We start from the raw sequence: 19,904 nt of genomic DNA, 5'->3' as shown, positions 1-19,904 counted from the left end.
ATATTCATAATTGCATTAAATGCTCCTACAACATTTATTATAAACATTTAGTTTGATTACAATCAGAACTGTTAACCTCTTTCATAAATAGCCGCAGGTTTCCTTTTGCCTCTTAAACCAAAAACCTTCCATCCATTTCTACTCACCTACAAGTACAGTGATATGATCCAGGTGTATTGACACACTCGTGCTGACACCTGGTAGGGTCTTCAGTGCACTCGTCAATATCTTCACAGTGAGACTTGACGGTGGACTGTGCGTAGCCCTCGTCGCACACACACTGGTATGTACCCATCAAGTTCTCACACGCGCCGTTACTACAAATACCTGGGAAATAACAGATCATTAGAAACTGCACTTCGATAAATCTGAAAGCAAATAAAGTCTGATTCCATGCGATGGCATTTTTTCAAATTTGGGATTTACATTACTTTACAATTACTTTTGTTGCATGATTAATTGATTATTTCTGTATTAACCCGAATTTTGTAACAACTTAAAGCTTGTGATAAATAGCCTACGACTTTGCGTCGTAGATGACATTCAACAACCCAAGAGAGCCTCACAGCACAAACCAGAAATAGTACTAAATCATTATTCCCTAATACTACCTAGTACTATGACTGTTTACTTACCAGAAGTAATAGAGCACTCGTCCACGTCCTTGCAGCTCAGTCTATCGGGAGACAGTTCCATGCCGGGGCCGCACTCACACCGGAACGAGCCGGGAGTGTTGATACAACGACCGCCGCGACACAGGCCGCGCGTCTCAGCGCACTCGTCGATATCTGGAGAAAGATAATACACATTATACATTTAATTACACTTCGATTAAAACTCCGCTCCACCTTAACCAAAAAAGCTTATGAAGTAATTAAGAATTTCTACAAGTTGCAGATAGAGATTTTTCGTGGTTTAGCACAAGGACTGCTGAATTAGTTAATCCAGAATAATATTATAAATGCACAAGATTAGTCCAAATCATTATTTTTATTGCTGTCCCATTACCAGGCAAATAACGGCTACTATTTTACCTACCGTTTAGGGACTGAAATATGGAATGGAAGTTTATATAAGCTCGTGTTGATACTATTGTACTTACCGACACACACTTTAGAGAAGTCATCAGACTTGTGTCCGGGGTGACAGTGGCAGGTGAACGAACCCTCCGTGTTGCGACACTCTCCTGAACCACACACGCCGTCTACGATCTCACACTCGTTCACGTCTACGCAAGTGTGGTTCTTCGAATCCTGGACGTGGAACAAAAAAACATTTAATTCTAGTCTTTTGTAGCGAATCACACAGAAAACCGAAAATGATCCTGTAAGATATTTTCAACACAGTTAACGCAATTCAATTGAAGATTCATAACCTACCAAAGTTGACCATTCTTTGTGCTTAAGTTCCAAGGGTAACCTATGCATCTTGAAAAAGCTTTAAATTTTGTCCAACATTTAACGTCGTTCACTATCATGTCAAGAATTGATGCCACTAAATACTAACCTTTTCATATCCAGGGAAGCATTCACAAGTGAAACCTCCCACCAAGTTCTTGCAGCGTCCATGTCCACACAGTCCAGGGAAGGCGGCACACTCGTTCACCTCCATCTGCCCTGGGATCACTCCAGGCACTACCTTACGCCAGTTGTCTCCGGTCATGTTACCCCAGTTGCCATCAACCCCACCGCCCCAGTCGTAGTCACCTCCCCCTCCGTGGGTGTTGTCCCCCCAGACGCCTGTGATGTTGTCTCCACCAACTACGCCAGGTCGGTCCCAGACGGTTGGAGGGTGACCGGTTGCGTCGGCGATGCAGAGATTGCGGAATGCATCAGTACCTAAAGAAGAGTAAGAAAAATCATTTACAATATGATGCCGAAATATTTTTTCTGATGGTCTGTACCTACATCGCCAAAAAAACATTCTTATTCCGTTCTATTCCTGTATTTGGCATTATGCAAAAAACCTACCAAATTAATAAAATTCAGGAGACCAAGGGAATTTGCATCACCAGAATATCTTGAAATTGATAGAACATCAAAATATAAATTGACTATTTAATATCACCATAATATAGACTTTTTCTGCCCAAAGGGTTTTCCGCACCAGTCTTCCACATTAAATGTCGGCGGGTCCGCAAATTTTGGAAGAATTAATGAGGGTTCAGAAAGCAAGCTACAAACTACGTACAACGAAAAAAGTCTTAAAACTTACCCTTCTTAGGACAAGCTTCACACCGTCCATCACCCCAGGCCTTGCCGAGCGCGGAGCAGCAACACACAGCCTTCAGCACTTCTACGGGCAGCGGGCTGGAGCAGCGCCCGCCGATGTAGTCCGTGTAGCAGTACTCGTGACGAGTGTCCACGCAGCGATTACCTGCAAAGGGAAATTAAGCGTTACATTGTAAAATAATTGACAGCTTATTTCGGGAATGGGAGTATGGGCCTGCAAGCTGGTAATACTTCGACCATTTTGTTGATTTCTTGGTCACCTTGGTCACACATCCCTTCTTTGTCTTTAAAAGTTACTAGTATCGCCATCCTCTCCTGCGATAGCAACCAGCAGCAGGAAATTTTAAGTTTAAAATATAAGCTAATGGAACATTTAGGTACAACATACCAACAGAATCCAAGGTAAGTCCAGGTGGACATTCGCATCTGTACGAGCCGTCTGTGTTGATACACGTGCCTCCGATACAAAGCTCTGAGTCCAGTTGACATTCATCCACATCACGGCATGTCGCTCCGTCCAGCTAAATGAAAAATCATTTAGTTAATTCAATGCATCATATTATAATGAAACTACTAGAATACCTTATAAAATCAGAAAAATTGTTTTAATTTATAGGTCACTTTACCGAAGCTTTTACGTACCTTGTGAAGTACGAATACGCCTGAACGTCTACTGACTGGTAAGTGTCAGTGAGTATTGCAGAATTGACGCCATCGTAATTAAGTGGGTTGATTACTTGAGTGGTAATAATCGTTTTGGGAAACACATAAATGTGTTAGGTTTAGAAGGTTTGTGTGTACCTTGGCGTATCCCTTGGAGCAGGGGCAATGGTCCATGTCGCAAGGTTCGCAGGGCGACCCCCAGGCGAGGCCCACGCTGCAGCAGCACTCCTGGCGCAGCAGCGGCCGCATCGCCGCCGCCTCGCACTGGCCGTCCACCACGCGCCGCCAACACGAGCCGCGACGATTATCTGAACAAACAAGCTCATTATATAACACTGAAGAGTATCTTATATGACTTTAAATATATCAGGGGTTAAATAATTGTAGTAATGGGCAACTATAACATTTTGGAAAATGTTTTTGAGTATGTTCGTATGTGTTCAAGAAGGCAAAAACGACTGACATGCTTACAAAAACTTATTGTTATCATGACGATTTTTCTTTTTGTTCTACAGAGAGCCGAGTGGCAATAAACAGATTTAATAGCTAAACTAGGAAATTGTAACAATTCCTAAAATTAACAGCTTCCACATTGGCTTTATTCATCGTCGAATAAGTCGGATTAGTCGCGACCATTTTAAATATATGTAATAACTGAAAGAAACCTAAATAAAGGGGATTTTACAACACCAAAATAAACATAAACCTAAAAAAAACCTTTCAATAAGTAAATAAAATAATATACATTACCTAGACAGTGCTGAGCGGTGGCGTCGAGAACGAACCCGTTCTCACACTCGCACTCGTAGCTGCCGTGAGAGTTGATGCAGCGACCGTTGTCGCACGGGTTCGATTGTTCTACAACACCACATTATGTTCAAACAACAATCACCATTATTATATAGATCAAGACAGTTGTGACGTCATTACAATACGTATTCATATAGATTTCGATAATAGGTGAAGAAAGGAGACAATTTTTGCGAAGATTTTTCAGTGCAATCAGGTCAGCATCAAAACTGAATTAAAAATGTCTTATATATCTATTCCAAATCTAAGTATACGAGGGAATAATTAAAGTAAAAGGTTTGGGCAGTGTTTTTATTCCATGTTTTTAGTTCTTAAATTTTTCATGTTAAGAAAATAATTTATGTTGTTATTTATGTATACCAATTATTATTTATGTTACCCTAAGTTATAAAGTCCTTGGTTGCGATAGCCAATGAATTTTGAGATCAGTGGTAATCATTTCGAAAGTTTACCAATATGTAAAGAAATTAAATTTTAAATTACAGCCAATGGAGCCCAAATTGAAGAAAAATACCACGAATATTAAAAAGTAATCTAGTTTTAATAAATTATGAAAAACTAAGCAGTGCAATGAGATCGATTGCGTGAAATTAATGTTATAAATTATATCGAAGTAGAGTCATTATGAGTACATGACCAAGCTTCATGTTGGTCAGATGGTATGAACATTATTCATTGTTAGATGCCCGATGCGCATGGAGCATTAAGGATGCTGGATGCTGTTCACACAAAGGTTTTTTAACCTGTTCCGACCGGGATCATAGGGGGGATGTCACCCCTATCATATTCCTTGACGATGAAAGTAAGCTCACCCTCGCATTCGTCAATGTCTCTGCAGATTTGTTCGTCGGGTTCGTATCTAGTACCCGGCGGACACACGCATGTGAAACTGCCCAGAGTGTTGCGGCACTGCCCTCCTGTACAATACTGAAACAAAATTATAGCATTCTAATCAGATAATGCTCTGGTATTAAATATGAAAACTTAGTAACCTTAGAAAGACGAAAGAAAAAGTCAAAGAACATATAGTTGCTGTTCTAAATTAGCTACAAAACTTTTTAAAACCTTAAAACACTTTAGAAAGTGCCTCATAGTATTAATTTACAAACAGAATTACGAGAGTTATAAGTACAAGAAGAAAATAAAATCAACATAAAGCAATCAATCTAGATTCGTTCGTGGCTAGCCAACTTACCGACTGATGCATATCACACTCATCAATATCCCTACAGATGCCATCAGCGTCTGGATGGAAGCCAGGGTCACAGATGCACTTGTACCCTGGCTCCAGGTTCTCGCAGGTGCCGTGCGGACAGATCCCTGGGATCATGGTGCACTCGTTGATGTCTGCTCCTCCGTTGTCCTTGCTCGATCCTTCAGGACATAATATGTCGTATTCCTTGCTACCTGATTCTGGACAAGCTTTGCATGCTACACCCCAACCTAAATGTAGACCTAAAACGCGAAAAAATGTTGAAATTACAGTGGACCTTTGTACGTTACTAGTTTAAAAAGGATGATGGTGTTACCTTTGCTGGAACTACAACAACATTGAGACCGCGTAACTGGATTTTGTCCGGGTAGAGTACAATGTCCTTCTTCGAATTTCTCGTAACACAAATCTTGTACCTCATCTGAAAAATAAACAAATCACCTTATGTCTGTACTTTTGTTTAGACCTACATCCAAAACAGTGAAGCAACAACAAAAAGCTAAAGTTAACTATATTTACGTCAAGCCATCTAAAGGCACCGCCACACTGCGGGCGGTCTAGCATTCCGAGTTTTGCGTTCCTGGATAATGTTCTTCACGTATCTTAAGATTCTATAGACGGCTTTGTATTCAAGCCTACATATTTAACAGAATCAACTGGCAAACTGATTTCTTCATGCAAATAACTTACCAAGACAAGTCCTTCCATCATTACTGAGCGTGAATCCAGGCAGGCACTCGCAGCGGAACGAGCCGGGCGTGTTGTGACAGCGACCGTTGCGACACACGCGCTGTTCCGAGCACTCGTTGACGTCCACACAAGCTCCACGGTCCGGTGTCGGACGGTAGCCCGCCTCGCACACACATTGGAACGAACCTTCGCTGTTCACGCAACGACCACCCTGGATAATATATCATATGTTTTTAGAGAAAAAGCGTTATTGCAGTAAAGTTGTCTTAGTTGCCAGAACTGCAGTATTAAAAATCTTAAGTAGAATGTTGTCTTCAACTTTCTCGCACACAAAGGTGTCTTAAAACTCCAAGACGATATACTTGTCGAATAATAAAACGTTAAAAAAATGTATTTTTTGTTTGTGAATGTCAAAATGATATTTGCAGTTTTTAAATCTGTACTTAGTTTTATTCAAAAAAACTGGGTATATTCTGATCAAACCAATTTTTGTTGGAAATGTTTATTCACACACACACACACACAAGATAGCACCTTAATAACGAGGAAATAATGATACTGTAAGCGGTGGCATTATATTTTTTCGCATTGATTTCTGCAAGTTAAGGCAACAGTGATACCGTGGATTTTGTCCATATGATAGACTATTACATAAAATCATAAGCCAAAAACTCACTTGACACACACTCTTATCAGCACACTCATCAATATCAGTACAATAACCGGCAGCAGAGTTGCTGAAGCCAGGCTCGCAGTCGCAGTCGTACCCGCCGGGCGTGTTGTGGCAGCGGCCGCGGCGGCACACGCGCGGGTTGTCGCGGCACTCGTCCACGTCGCGGCACGCGTGACCCGTCTCTGAGGACTCGTAGCCAGGGTTGCACACGCACTCGTACCTGGTGGAACGAATGGTTTTGCTCATAATATTCATTATATACGTAATTAAGGCTCAAGATAGATAAAGTCATAACCCTGAGGTAGGTAAGAAAAAATGTGTGTAAAACAATAACATGGTAACTACCGTAACCGTAAAACTGCGGATTTTAACTCTTGATATTAAAGATAAATAAGTAATATTACTATTTTCTGTTATGTGATACAATATGATTAGTTATAGTCACGTACTGCAACCATTTAACGCTTGTTTTGTCAGCGAGCAAATAAAATTGAATACTTGTTATTTACATAAAATATTAATGATATTTACCCTCCATCACTGTTTCTGCAGACTCCATTGGTGCACATACCACCGTTCGTCATCTCGCACTCGTTTTTGTCGCTGCACCTCAGACCATTGTTCACGGGGTCGAATCCAGGAGGACACCTACACAAATAACAATACATCTTATTTTACTCCCTTTAATAACAATCAAAATAAATTAAATGTCGATAAAAACAAGATACCCAGCGATATAATTATTCAATTTTATGCAAAATTATGACAGAAGAGATATGTGGATAGCAATTAAATGAGTCCACCACTAACATTTAGTAATTTCTCCTTCTCGTGCATCCCATATTTACTTAAAGATTACTATAGAATTTACCTGCAGTCAAATCCACCAGGTCGGTTGATACAAGTTCCTCCCTTACAATAGTCAAGCGCGCACTCGTCCACATCGATACACGTGGGGTTCCCGTCCTGCACCACCGACTCAGCGCCATCCCAACATTCGCACTGGTATCTGCACAAGCAACATTTGTTAGAATAATATTCCATGAAAAATTTTATCGGGACATTCTTAATGACCCGTTCAGAATAACTGGCCAGAACGTTTTGACAAGATTCCATGGAGAACTTTGCTTAAATAAATAATGGTCGTTATTGTAAGGAGGTCGACTTTTAAGCAGACTGGAATAAATGCCTTTGTAAATGAATTCCAACTTGGATAAAAACGCTAAAGATTTGACACAATTTTGGCCTATATCCAGCAGTAGACGTGGCTGGTATGATGGTGATAAATCCAGAACAGATAAGTTGAACAGAAGTTATACCCAATATCCTTATCGACACATGTGCCGAGTCCACAGATGCCGTTCCTCAGCATGCACTCATTAATCTTGGCGATGGCGGGAGGCTCGTAGTTCTCGTCGTCACCTCCTCCCGTCACGTTGCGGCGCCAATTCGGAGGGATCGCGCCACCACCGCACAGATGCGTCCATTCACCTAAACAAAGTAGGGTATTAAATAACAAATAGTAAATTAAACAAATAAGAACTTCTACTCCAAGGGCTGGAGCATGAAAATAATTAAAACTCACTAAGCACTAGTAGTAGTCCTTTGTAATGAAGTATGGTATATTAAGAGCTGCAACGTTGTTTTTCTCTATACCTCTCTATTTTGTTATTTGGAGGAACTGAGGAAAAATTAACTGAGCATTTTCGTGACTCGGAAAGCCCTGTTAAAGGCCTTTAGGCCGCATGATCCGTTTAGGGCGCTTAGCTGCTTAAAACATATATGAAAGAAATAAGTAGGCAATACTTACTAGATCCACGTGGTGGGCAAGGGGCGCAGAGGTCTCCCCAGGCGCGGCCCATGTTGTACCCGCAGCAACAGTCGCGGTTGGACAGCGGCATGGGCAGCCGGTCCGCGCACTCGCCCGTCTCGCTCAGGTATGTGAAACAACTGCCTACTCTACCGTCTGTACAATACAAATATATGAATTATCTATGTATAGAATGATAATGGAAAACTAGAGTGATTACAAAAATCAATTATGCTCAAATATGCATTTTACATTGGCTTGTATTCCCGTGCTAATACTCGAATGATATTCGAAAATAAACGTGCTAAACTAAAGATTGAGGAAACAACAATATATTGAATAAAAATTTCAATGAAAGTTTTTTTATTTACGTGCCGTCTCAAAAAGTAACATTAGGTATTGGGAAAAAGTTCAAAGGAATTTGAGACAGAAATAAATGTGATGCTAAAGGAACGATAGAAATTATAGCATAGTATGCCATAAGCTAGTAAGAGTAAGTCAAAGAAGGTGTCACTAGTAAACTTACCGATACAGAACTTCTTGTCCGGACTGGGAATGAAGTGCGGGTTGCAGAGACAGTAGTAATCACCCTCTGTGTTCACACATTTGCCGTTCTGCAATACAAAATACACCATCAGGATTTCCCTTCTCAATAATCTCAAGCCTTATGATATTACGCTTGCTACACACACATTCGGTTTGGCATTAATCGACTAGTGCTAGCTGGGCGGCAATACCAAATACGTGTAGATGAACCCGATCGGCACTAGCTGAACAAGTGAATCCAGTCGGTTTTGTTAATCGACAAATATTGGCGAACCGAACGAACAGAGTATGTGTGTAGCAAGCTTCAATGATCGCGTACCAACCAAAAAATCTGTTGTAAAATAACACTAACAACCCATTATTACGTAGCTTAGTCTGTTTCGGGTCGTCTCATTGACATTTGATAAAGCACTACCTTAAAACCCACTTGCCCTTCCATAGGGAAGTTATTTTGCTCTCAAAATCCACACGAACTTACCACAATACTCTTCACCACATGAAACCATTGAAATAATATGAATATGGAAATGTTTAATGCGTTAAAGTTATAAGAATGTGAATGAAAAAAGACGGAACACAAATCTTGGCCAATCAACAATACAAAATATTAGCTGTATGTTGTTTGTTACCTTAGTCAAGATTTTATTTCTCTTTCATTGTACAGTTGTAGATAGAGCTCAAGATTTGTGTCTCAAATGATGTAAATGGAAGTAAAATAGTCGAATATTTGAACGTTACTTTATAATAAAAATCTTAAATGTTGCTTCCGTTGTATTCTTTTCGGATATGGTATTAGTTTTAGTTGCATGGGGGAGTGGAAGACCCTAGTCATAGTGTACTATTACACAGGATACAGGGCAAAGTATCGCAATCGAGTGTTGCTGCGTACACATACACGTATGTAAACGTATACGTGTGTAGTGTACTTACAGGACAAATGTCGGGGTCCTCGCATTCGTCGATGTCTTCACAGTTGTTGGTGACGCGGTGTCGGCGCTGTCCCGGGGGACACTCGCACGAGAACGAACCGATAGAGTTCACGCAACGACCGCCCTGGCACAAGCCTGGCACTGCCGCGCACTCGTCTATGTCCTAGGAAATGAAGAAATAGGTTATTAGAATATGTGATCATGATACAATTTGTTAACAAGATAGTACAAATGGTTATAAATCTTAACCGCAGCAGTAGTGATGTGTGTACTTTTAATATGCCAAATTTTCGAGCTTTTCTATCAGTCATATAAATTTAAAATACAGCTCAAGTCACTATATTCACAACTTACAAAATGCTGAGAAAGATTTAATATTTCTTTACCCGTATAAGTCTGAACACATGAACAGCATTACAAACAGAATCGTAACTTCCTAAAATTATAAAAGTGTTTTATTTGTTCCATCCAATCACAGCATCCGATGGCTTATCATCAGCCATCATTCCCTCACCTGACACTCCTTAGTGGCCAAGTTCCTGAGATGTCCCTGCGGACAGTCGAGGTCCCCGCACCTCTCACAAGGATGTCCCCACGCCACTCCCACTGTCGCACAACACAGCTGTTTGGTGCACACCACGCCTTCTAGTGCTCCCGTACATAGCGCGCCGCGTGTGTCCGTGTAGCAGGGACCTAGGAGAAACAAATATTAGAAAATTATCCAAACGAAAACAATAAGTGCTGAAGACTTACATGAGTACTAAGAAGAGAGATTACTTCATGAATTTGTATCAGTAAAACAGAAGATGCTATAATCAACTTTTATTAAATGGAATTTCTCAGATGCTTCCCTAAGAATTATCTCATTAACACAGATCAATCTTATTTGTAATAAAACGTAGAAATTGGTACCAATGGTATGTTTATTTATCAAAGTAAATGACATTGACGTTTAAATATATCATAGAAAATTAAATGGATCCTCATTAAAATGTCTGTGAAGAAATAATATGACGTTCTCGATGGTGTTTAAAAATTGGTACTTGATACGCATACAGGAGAGGCTACATTTACTTCATTCTCATAACTTACCAGTTCTCCTATCAATTTCACATCTTGTTCCGGACAGTCCGTGGAAGCAAACACACCGGTCCGGCGCTATACACCGTCCACCGTGCAGACATGGTTCTCGACATATCGCTGCAAATTAAACAAATCATTAATAAATAAACAAAAATACATTTAGTTGTAAACTTATTATGTATCTATTTAGTTGGAACATGAATAAGTAAAACATAGCTTACGTTCGGTACAAAACTCTCCACTCCAGCCCGGAGCGCAGGCGCAAGTACCATTAGTACAAGTACCACCGTTCATACAAATTCTACGACAGCCACCCGGCGTCCTTACTGCAATACAAAAACACATTTAAATATACTTGAAATATGGCAGTAGAGTAAATATTATAAAAAACTTCATGAAATCTCTGTAATTTATTATGAAAGAAAATTTACCCTTCACCGAAATAAATTAATAAGAACAACCCCTCCCCCGTTTCGGAGGATGCCCTTGCCCAGCAATGGGACAGGCATTGGTAAAAAAAAATATTAAGGCACAAATTGGGGGGCCTTAAATCTGATTGGCTACAGGAAAGTTACCTGGATAAGGATAAAGTCCACCTCCGCCAGGGCCACAGGAAGGTGCTTCCACTCCGCCAGAACATCGGCACATGTTCGGAGCGATACACGCTCCCGGAGATCCACAGTCTGGTCGACATAAGGCTGCAATGACAGACAACATTATAATAAGTGCCCGTATTCTGTAAACTTAACTAAAGGCCGGTTTACTAAAAACCCTTTACAACTTTTACACATAAATCTTCTTAGAAAAACCGCATCATAATCCGTTGCGCAGTTTTAAAGATTTAAGCATACATACATACATATAGACACAGGGACAGAGACTTTTGAGAGAAATTGACTTGAATTGATGTACTGTATGTGGTGATGACAAGTAAAGTTGAGAAGAAAAGTAAACCGCTTTTCTTAGTCATCAAAGGCAAGGCAAATGTAATATTTGCATGAATGTTACTACAATACTAATTGAAGAAACAAGACTGTAATTTTAGATAAATTTTCATATTGTACCTATAGAAGAAGGTCTTGAGATCAGTGATAGAGAAGTACTTACGGACTATACAAAGTAAAGAGTTTGGCCTGGACGTCCATCCTGGACAGCAATGCGTGCTGTTGCGTGATCTGCACACGTGTGGGCTGAAACAATACAAAAAAAAACATTTAGAGGTTATGTTCTTAGGATTTCTTCTATTATTATACCACTAGCTGACTCGCACAACTTCGCTTGCATCACATAAGAGAGAATGGGTCTAAATTTTCAAAGTTTTTGTAACATTTTTTACTGGTATTCTGCTCCTATTGGTCGTAGCCTTCCTCGATAAATGAGCTTTCTAACACTAAAAGATTTTTTCAAATGGAACCAGTAGTTCCTGAGATGTGGGCGTTCAAACAAACAAACAAACTCTTCAGCTTTATAATATTAGTACAGATGTATCATGGTCACCACGCCTCATATCTATACATACTCGTTTACAGCTTTAACTAAACCTCGGTTACCAATGAATCACCTTATGTCATTCACAAGCAATTGTTTCGAGTCTGGTTGTAATTGTGGGATGTCCTAATTACTCCATTTACGGTATTGAAACGCATTTATAAAAAGTTTATCATGTATTTTGTTTCTTAACCACAAGAGGAAAATCGAAGAAATATGTCTAAACTTGAGCAGCTTGAATTCTAGTTTTCATCTGAAAATAATCCCAAGGTATCGCAATACCAGTAGTATATCCCCTACCATTGGTTCTCATGTAAACAATGTCGATTCAAAAATATTTTGTATGTCGTTAACGAGAGTCTCTCATTAAAGTCGAGTGTGATTTATTGTCAAGTCGTAAACGCAACGTGTCCGCGAACGATGTACATTTTATGTAAATCCGCTAGTTTTTCCACTGCTACTGTTTGTAAAGGTATGTCATATTTGACACTAGACAATGTGAGAGGTACTCGGCAGGACTGACGGCCAACTGAAGCAGAATTCATTTCCATAATGTAAGTCGTAAGTCCGTTGTTTGCTGATTTGGTAACTGTGTTGATGGAGTGTTGTGAACAAGCCGTAAAGAAAGAAATATACGTGTTATATTACTATCGCATATCTATTAATTATGTTGCTAAGTAAACATAAAATTAATGTATCAGCTAGTTAATCATATAAATTTATTGGGAGTGAATAACTAAAAAAACGATCGTTATTAACATACGGCCACTTTGATCCCAATGTAAGTAAATTAAGAAATCGATCTTCTTACCTTCCACAGATTTTCTAAATCTATGATAGCTACTACAATACAAAACATTCATACGTAACATTATCCTTGTTCCCATGAAGATAAATAAGAATCCATAATGCCACAAAAAATGTAACACTAAAATACTAACACAGAATAGATTTTCCATTATCTTTCTTAGAATCTTTAGAGACTTAATAAAGTGGTCAATTTAAAACAATTACGCAACACAAGCAAAGCTGATGAGCGATGATCCCAATAACCTTGTCCACTGCGTCGGTATCTAAGTAGAACCAACAGATTCGCCACGCCACTCAAACTAGACTAATTTCAACTAGGGTCAGAGACTATCGCGCGTCCTTACGACCAAACCTTGGACCAACCAGATTTAGTGCAACGCTGCACTTAAACAAATTGTTTTGCGCCATCTTATCATTCAAGAGCATTGCGGTCATCACAATAAATCAATTTTAGATATAATATTTCATTTGTCTTTTTTTTCGAAATCCGAAACATTGTATATTGATAAAATTGAGGCCAAAAGTCAGGATTTTGTTCTAAGATACGTAAGATTTCCGTCTTCATCATTAATTGTAATTAATTCCTTGATGCATATTCCTATAGTAACTTGTACTACAATAATAGCCGTGGTCACATCAAAAGAATAAATTACATCGCAAAATAAATTACCATGAATTAGACTCTCATTATCTTTAAAATCTGATGTCATCTGCTCGTCAATATAACCTATTTATCTATATTTACATTGGTTTATTTACTTTATCAACGTGATTAGCATGTTATGTAAAAGTTATCTCACCAAGCGATTATTTGCATAACACTAAGGGACTCATCGACTCATTCATCGCTTGTATCTTTATTCATTAAAGCATTATCATCGTCAGATCCAATATTAGATTTTCTATAAGTTTACTTTATTTCCTGACATCCGAGAATTCAGTTTTCAAACATTATTTCGCAAATTCAGATATAAAAAGTCTCAAGGTGAAGCTATTTCAAATGTTTCAATATTACCCACCTGAAAGCTTACATCAGTAATTTGCTATGAAGCAGATAAATTAATATATTATCTAATTTATTGCCTTTCTTTATTGAGGTTAGTGACGCCCTAGAATCAAAGCTAATTCAGCCGCCCAGAGACCTTTGACTTAGCGACATCTACTGTAATCACCACCGATGTCGATTATAATAACATTATAAAATTATCATCTATTACCAGCACACTATTGAGATTATATTTTCCATACCAACGAATATCTGCACCGTCGTTGTTAACTGTAACCGTGGGAGCGTCTAATTCAATTTGCTGATCATCCTTGCATTCATTGCTTGCATCCCCAACCTTGTCTCCAAGAAGTGCTTCGTCATAAGTGAACCTTTCCTAGTGAACTCGTCACTCGGTTCCGCTATTGCCCTCTGCCCGACTCCCGAAATTATAAGCGTGAAAATCACCTACGCGCCGCCGCCCACGGTAGAGTACTACATCTCTCATGTATTATGTTACTGTTGCTGGATTGTTTGACGAAAGTCACGTGTTTCGGTTACCTTTACACGTGTAATAATTACCGGTTATTAGCGCTTTTACTTTAGTTTTGTAGCTAGTGGTTTATGGCAGCAATCGTAATCAAAAATTTTAATGACGATTGCCTCGCCGATTTCAGGGTAAAGATTTTAATTACCTTTGTAAGTTGTGTCAAGTCTAGAGGCACATTAACTATGGGATAGAAGCTGTTCCAGATCCAAAATTTGCATAGGTGTCAAGTCAGAATAAAGATCAGTCCTTCTGCTGGTTACATAGTTACAAGCCACACCAGTCAGAACCTTCCGAATTAATCAATTTAAACTTAACCGACGGCACGTCAAAACGAATAATTGCACCTCAAGTATTGGCATAGCCGTGGTACGTGTAAAGATGACATTATGAGCGGGTGAGTCGGTGTGAAGTAAACTCACAGATTTGTATCAACACATGCTGCACACGTCCACTCGTCCAGTTCCACGCAGCCGGCCGATGCACCGCCGATTATAATGCATTTACATCACATTCTTTAACTTTGTCACTCGAATGCTGGATCGCGATTGATTTTTTCTGCATTCATTTTATAAGTTTAGTCACTTTGTGGTATGCGGTGTATGGTTCGGCAGAATTATTGGCTGCACGTTTGGCTAAATGGTATCTCCTTTATATTTCTCTGAACGTGCAATCTATAAACTGAGTGCATTAAGCTTTTAGAAGTACGTGGTGAATACCTATATGAATCACTGACCCATCATTGATTTGATTGCACAGGTCGTACCTACAAATAAGTATCTTAAAGCTAGCGATGCTAAGTAGTCTCAATATAATTGCATTAATTATGATCATCGTTGATCACAGTCACTCACTCTCACTCGAATGCTGGATCGCGATTGATTTTTTCTGCGTTCATTTTATGAGTTTAGTCATTTTGTGGTATGCGGTTTACGATTCGGTAGAATTATTGATGGCGTGTGTCGCTCTTTGGGTAGGTATAGGCAAATTATGTTTCTCTGAACTAACGGTCTATGAATTAAGTGCAATTTAATTATTGCAATTAAAATTAAATTGCTCATTACATGGTCTATATTTACCTATGTATATGAATCAAATCAGTGATTCCTCAGTGATTTCATTGCATTGGTCGGACCTAAAGATAAGTAACTTGATGCTAGTAACTTGATGCTAGTGACGCTAAGTTGCATCAATATAATTTAGGTGTGTCAGTCAGGATGTGCTCGCTTCTAAAAGAGTTTCCCGTGACCCTGTAAAGGTATTTGAGCTAGATGAAGATTGGGTGATGACTGATGATGAACTTACCCAACAAACGCGTTAGGTTTCCTATCAGCGAGAGTGCGCGTGCCGCGCTGCCAGTGGCGCGGGCGCGGCGTGTTGGCGAGGCGCGGCTCGGCGGCGCACGCGCACAACACGCACAGCGCCGCCAACAGCCGCCACATTGTCATCTTGGCACCATCACCCTGCAACACACGAACATTACTAATAACAACTTGTAATGGAAAACTAAGGGATCCTTTTAAAAGTTGTGTGACAAATGGTGGCTAAAGATTGGTAAAATATTCATTCGTTTCATCTTTAAACATCTATTCCCGAGAGTCACATGCTGGTGGTAAGTGAAAATAAGGTATTGCCATGGGTCCTAATATTATGTGATAATTAAAGTACTGACTATCTTGATGATCTCAATAGTGCAGGCTTTTTCTTAACGCAATTTGAAAATTCCGTCTAGTGAAGTCCTGCATGGAATGGAAATTATATAACATTGATATACAGAGAACTTACAAAGCTGTACCGACGTTAATCAATACACGACATTAATAATAAAATGTGAATAAACATCACAATAATTGGGTTAAAGATTACTGGGCGTTATCGCGACTGCACTTCTGCGTGTTTACACAATAAAAACTGATGTCAGTGCCAAAAACTATATTAAACAATAACTAAGTATTACGAGTACAAAATAATTTTAATATGAAATATTCGTAGATGTTATCATTTCTGCACAATCTTTAAAAATGTTGTATTCATAATCGCCACGTCACGGTATCAAGGCCTAAGAGAGATTCAGATAATAATTTTCGTAGACTTTTATCCTGGTAGAATGCCAATGTGATATGTTTTCTTTTCGTATTGCTTTCTGAACCCTACAGCAGAGGCTGCAAAACTCTTGAAAGTGGTTGAATGAAATCATACCACTGCAAGAAAAGTAATGAGTAGAAGAGTGATAAAAATTTTAATCAAATATTACTTGAATTGAATTATTACAACTGTATAATAATTTACGAGTTCTTTCAAGTGAAAATAATAATAAATAAGCAACTGACTTGACATAGTCACATTTTAACCATAACATTTTTAGATAGAACGAGATAGAAGAGTAAAAGAAGATACACATAGTGTAGGAGCAATGAGCATAGTGCGGGGCGGGACTGCGGGAGCCGAGGCGGCGCGGGATCAAGCAATCTGTGCCGAAATGATAACGCGGGCGAACGACCGCGACGTACACAGCTATCACTACATCTCTAGCTATAATTAGTAAAAAACATTGTTCAGCTGACGTCACGAGTAAGCTAATTAATTACGTTTTGTCACGTTTATTTAACCTGCTGGTAAAAGGTAAATGAACGCCGTTGTCTATGTTTATTGTAGAAAGCCGGTGAACTATACCTGATGGCTGTTACAGTCGGTACAATTCGTTTCAAACTTAAGTGTTGCCACGCCTTTTCTCCAGTTGATCTTGAGAAAGATTTCTTTAAGCACTACTTTACTTTGACGGTTGTTGTCTTAAGTAATAAGTATTTTCAACCATTTAACGTATGATTACTTTGCACGAAGATTTAATGTAACGACAAGCGAGTTAGTTTCATTCCGGTTCAGCACTTAATTACTTAATAATTTCACAAAAGCCTTTACGGTCTGTACCTGGCCCTTTAAAAGTATAAGAAATTTAAAAATATGTCCAATGTCCAGAGTATCTGTGAGAGGCGTGAGTCAGTGAGCGTGAATGCCGCCGCCCACGGCGCAGGCGCGTCTTCCTCAACACACGGTCACTGCTGCCGATTGCTCATCACTACATGCTGCACTCAATTGTCTTTTTATTCCTATGTGTAGACTAAGTATTGTGTGGATTAAAGGCTATTGGTTGCTAATTCCCTGGTAAGGTACTAAAGTTTTTGTAAATGAGACCCAATGTGACTAAAGATTTGTAATAAACTGGTTAATTATTGAAAAGCAACTATTGAAAACTTTCTGTTAGGCTAAGATTCAATCTGGTGTCATACCAGATTGAATCTTAGCCTAACAGAAAAACTGCTGTACTGAAATTCAAAAAGTCCATTTTGTTAAGATTTTTGATACCTTGCCATTCAATTAATACCATTATTTTATAGAAATGCGAACACTGTAAAATACGTACTTGATATTAGATACATTTGATGGTATTACTTTCTATCCTGCAATAGTCAATATTTCTACATTTTTCTTATAATTCAATCGCAAATCCGGATATAATTAAAAGACAGGTAGCTATTCGCAAATAAACAAGATAATTCTTATTTATATTTAACAAGCAGCCCGTCTAATTGAGTAGTCAATATTAATATAACACTCGTGGCGTAGAATAAAATCCTTTCATTAATATTCTCAATACTATAAACAACACAACTACATCAAACAAGATTTAAGTTTCACTCTACCACTAAGTCATTGTTCCAATAGAGACATTTATTTGCATAACATGTTCAAATTCTACAATCTAAACTAATGGTGAAAGAATCACTAATACTGCAGTAAATCTTGTATTGATATAATGATATTTACAACCTTTGTATTAATCGTCATAAAACAGCCTCAAAAGTAGATATCTTTTCTGTGCGACTAGTTCCAAGCGATCACAGGTCGGTATAGTATGCATCGGACGCGTCGTATGCTTTGCTGAAGACGGCTGTTAGATCCTTCACACTTCTCACTAGCCACTACCCTTCCTGCTACCTTGGGGTATCATCCATACTAATATTATAAATGCGAAAGTAACTCTGTCTGTCTGTCTGTCTGCTACTCAATCACGCCTAAACTACGGAACCAATTTGCATGAAATTTGGTATGGAGATATTTTGATACCCGAGAAAGGACATAGGCTACTTTTTACCCCGGGAAAATGACGCATTTCCCGGGAAAATTCAGGTGGCGAACGAAGTCGCGAATAATCAATATTATAATGACATTAAATTAACAAAGTTCCGTTGTCATGGCAACTGTTTTAATGGCGGATATGCCTTAGCGACTTAGCGACTTTGTTATATTAAGAGATATAAATAATTTTAAGAATATTTTTCGTGAAAAAAAAAATATTTTATATCATCACGCTACGACCAATAGGAGCAGAGTAACAGTAAAAAAGTGTTACAAAAACGTGGAAAATTATGACCCATTCTCTCTTATGTGACGCAAGCGAAGTTGCGCGGGTCAGCTAGTATCCTATAATGGTTAAGCTCTGCAGTAGAGTGAAGCCGTATTCTAACAAACTAAGATCTCTCGCGAATCGACAGATTTTCGAGTCCTTTTCGGTTTGAGAAACATGATGCCCCAAGCAATTCGGTCAGTGGGTTTACTTTATATTAACAGACTCGTTTTTGATTTAGGTATGTTTGATTTGTCCACATAGCAACAAGGATAAACATTACTTATTACGGTAGTAGATCGGATTGCAAGTGCCATCTCCAATATTGCTGAGCTATGTCACTTAAAGGACTTTGGACTCACTATTTCACTATTTAATTAGAACATCATTGACTCATGAACAACAAACATGAACATGAACTATTATATGTTGGAATCGGCTTACAGTCTCATTGGACGCAGCTAGATACCAGTATTTTACATGGCGCTACTGCTTATCGGACCTCCACAACCCAGTAGCGCGATTCCGTACAGTCGGTACTGTCTATAGTATCGAAATTTTGACATTTGGAAAGAACTGCCAAAATATTTCCTGCGACGCCCGTCAGAGTCGCTGATATTCATACAAATTTCGATGATAAACCGGTTGTCGGTAGTCGATAGTAGTACAGACTCAAACTACAGTTCCCAGTATCCAATAAGAATATAAGGTCTTAAGTTCATCACGTCTAACTTAACAACACAAGATCATAGTAAACCGTATAAAAGTAAACGAATAAAACTACGAAAGGTAACAAGTACCGTTACTGACCTACAATGGATCCCGCCGAATCAATGGAGTCCTAAGCAAACAAATCCTTTCCACCTCATTCACTTGCTCTGAATAGTCACAAATGAACTTTCACATAACATTCCACACCCTACTCTAAAGGGCAATCATGTCAAAATAACATCATAGAAAAGGGCTTAATATTATAACATTTTATACGGAACTTTCTTTTTAACGGCCTCCGTGGTGCAAT

General features: G+C 38.9%; 1 protein-coding gene across 2 annotated transcripts in view; it reads right to left on the bottom strand.

Moving 5' to 3' along the window:
- Positions 1-19,904, bottom strand: part of LOC142978778 (fibrillin-1-like) — a 49,767-nt gene that overhangs the window by 17,403 nt on the left and 12,460 nt on the right. The window contains exons 2-26 of one of the 2 annotated variants that reach the window (XM_076123341.1): positions 15,784-15,941; positions 11,756-11,838; positions 11,224-11,346; positions 10,870-10,974; positions 10,658-10,765; positions 10,080-10,258; positions 9,567-9,728; positions 8,617-8,704; positions 8,091-8,246; positions 7,600-7,771; positions 7,152-7,289; positions 6,812-6,928; positions 6,284-6,500; positions 5,608-5,818; positions 5,234-5,338; positions 4,900-5,159; positions 4,448-4,631; positions 3,645-3,752; positions 3,033-3,202; positions 2,620-2,752; positions 2,215-2,376; positions 1,507-1,838; positions 1,103-1,253; positions 636-788; positions 147-327 (exon numbers count right to left, since the gene is read on the bottom strand). In XM_076123341.1, the coding sequence (XP_075979456.1) occupies positions 147-327; positions 636-788; positions 1,103-1,253; positions 1,507-1,838; positions 2,215-2,376; positions 2,620-2,752; positions 3,033-3,202; positions 3,645-3,752; positions 4,448-4,631; positions 4,900-5,159; positions 5,234-5,338; positions 5,608-5,818; positions 6,284-6,500; positions 6,812-6,928; positions 7,152-7,289; positions 7,600-7,771; positions 8,091-8,246; positions 8,617-8,704; positions 9,567-9,728; positions 10,080-10,258; positions 10,658-10,765; positions 10,870-10,974; positions 11,224-11,346; positions 11,756-11,838; positions 15,784-15,941 (3,956 nt within the window). The remainder of the gene's footprint in view (positions 1-146; positions 328-635; positions 789-1,102; positions 1,254-1,506; positions 1,839-2,214; positions 2,377-2,619; positions 2,753-3,032; positions 3,203-3,644; positions 3,753-4,447; positions 4,632-4,899; positions 5,160-5,233; positions 5,339-5,607; positions 5,819-6,283; positions 6,501-6,811; positions 6,929-7,151; positions 7,290-7,599; positions 7,772-8,090; positions 8,247-8,616; positions 8,705-9,566; positions 9,729-10,079; positions 10,259-10,657; positions 10,766-10,869; positions 10,975-11,223; positions 11,347-11,755; positions 11,839-15,783; positions 15,942-19,904) is intronic. The other variant, XM_076123342.1, reaches the window with a different exon arrangement.

The sequence above is a fragment of the Anticarsia gemmatalis genome, chromosome 15 (genome assembly GCF_050436995.1).
Source record: "Anticarsia gemmatalis isolate Benzon Research Colony breed Stoneville strain chromosome 15, ilAntGemm2 primary, whole genome shotgun sequence".
Taxonomy (NCBI): Eukaryota; Metazoa; Arthropoda; class Insecta; order Lepidoptera; family Erebidae; genus Anticarsia; species Anticarsia gemmatalis.
The sequence above is the reverse complement of the archived record's forward strand: the minus strand, read 5'-3'. Positions and strand labels throughout refer to the sequence as shown.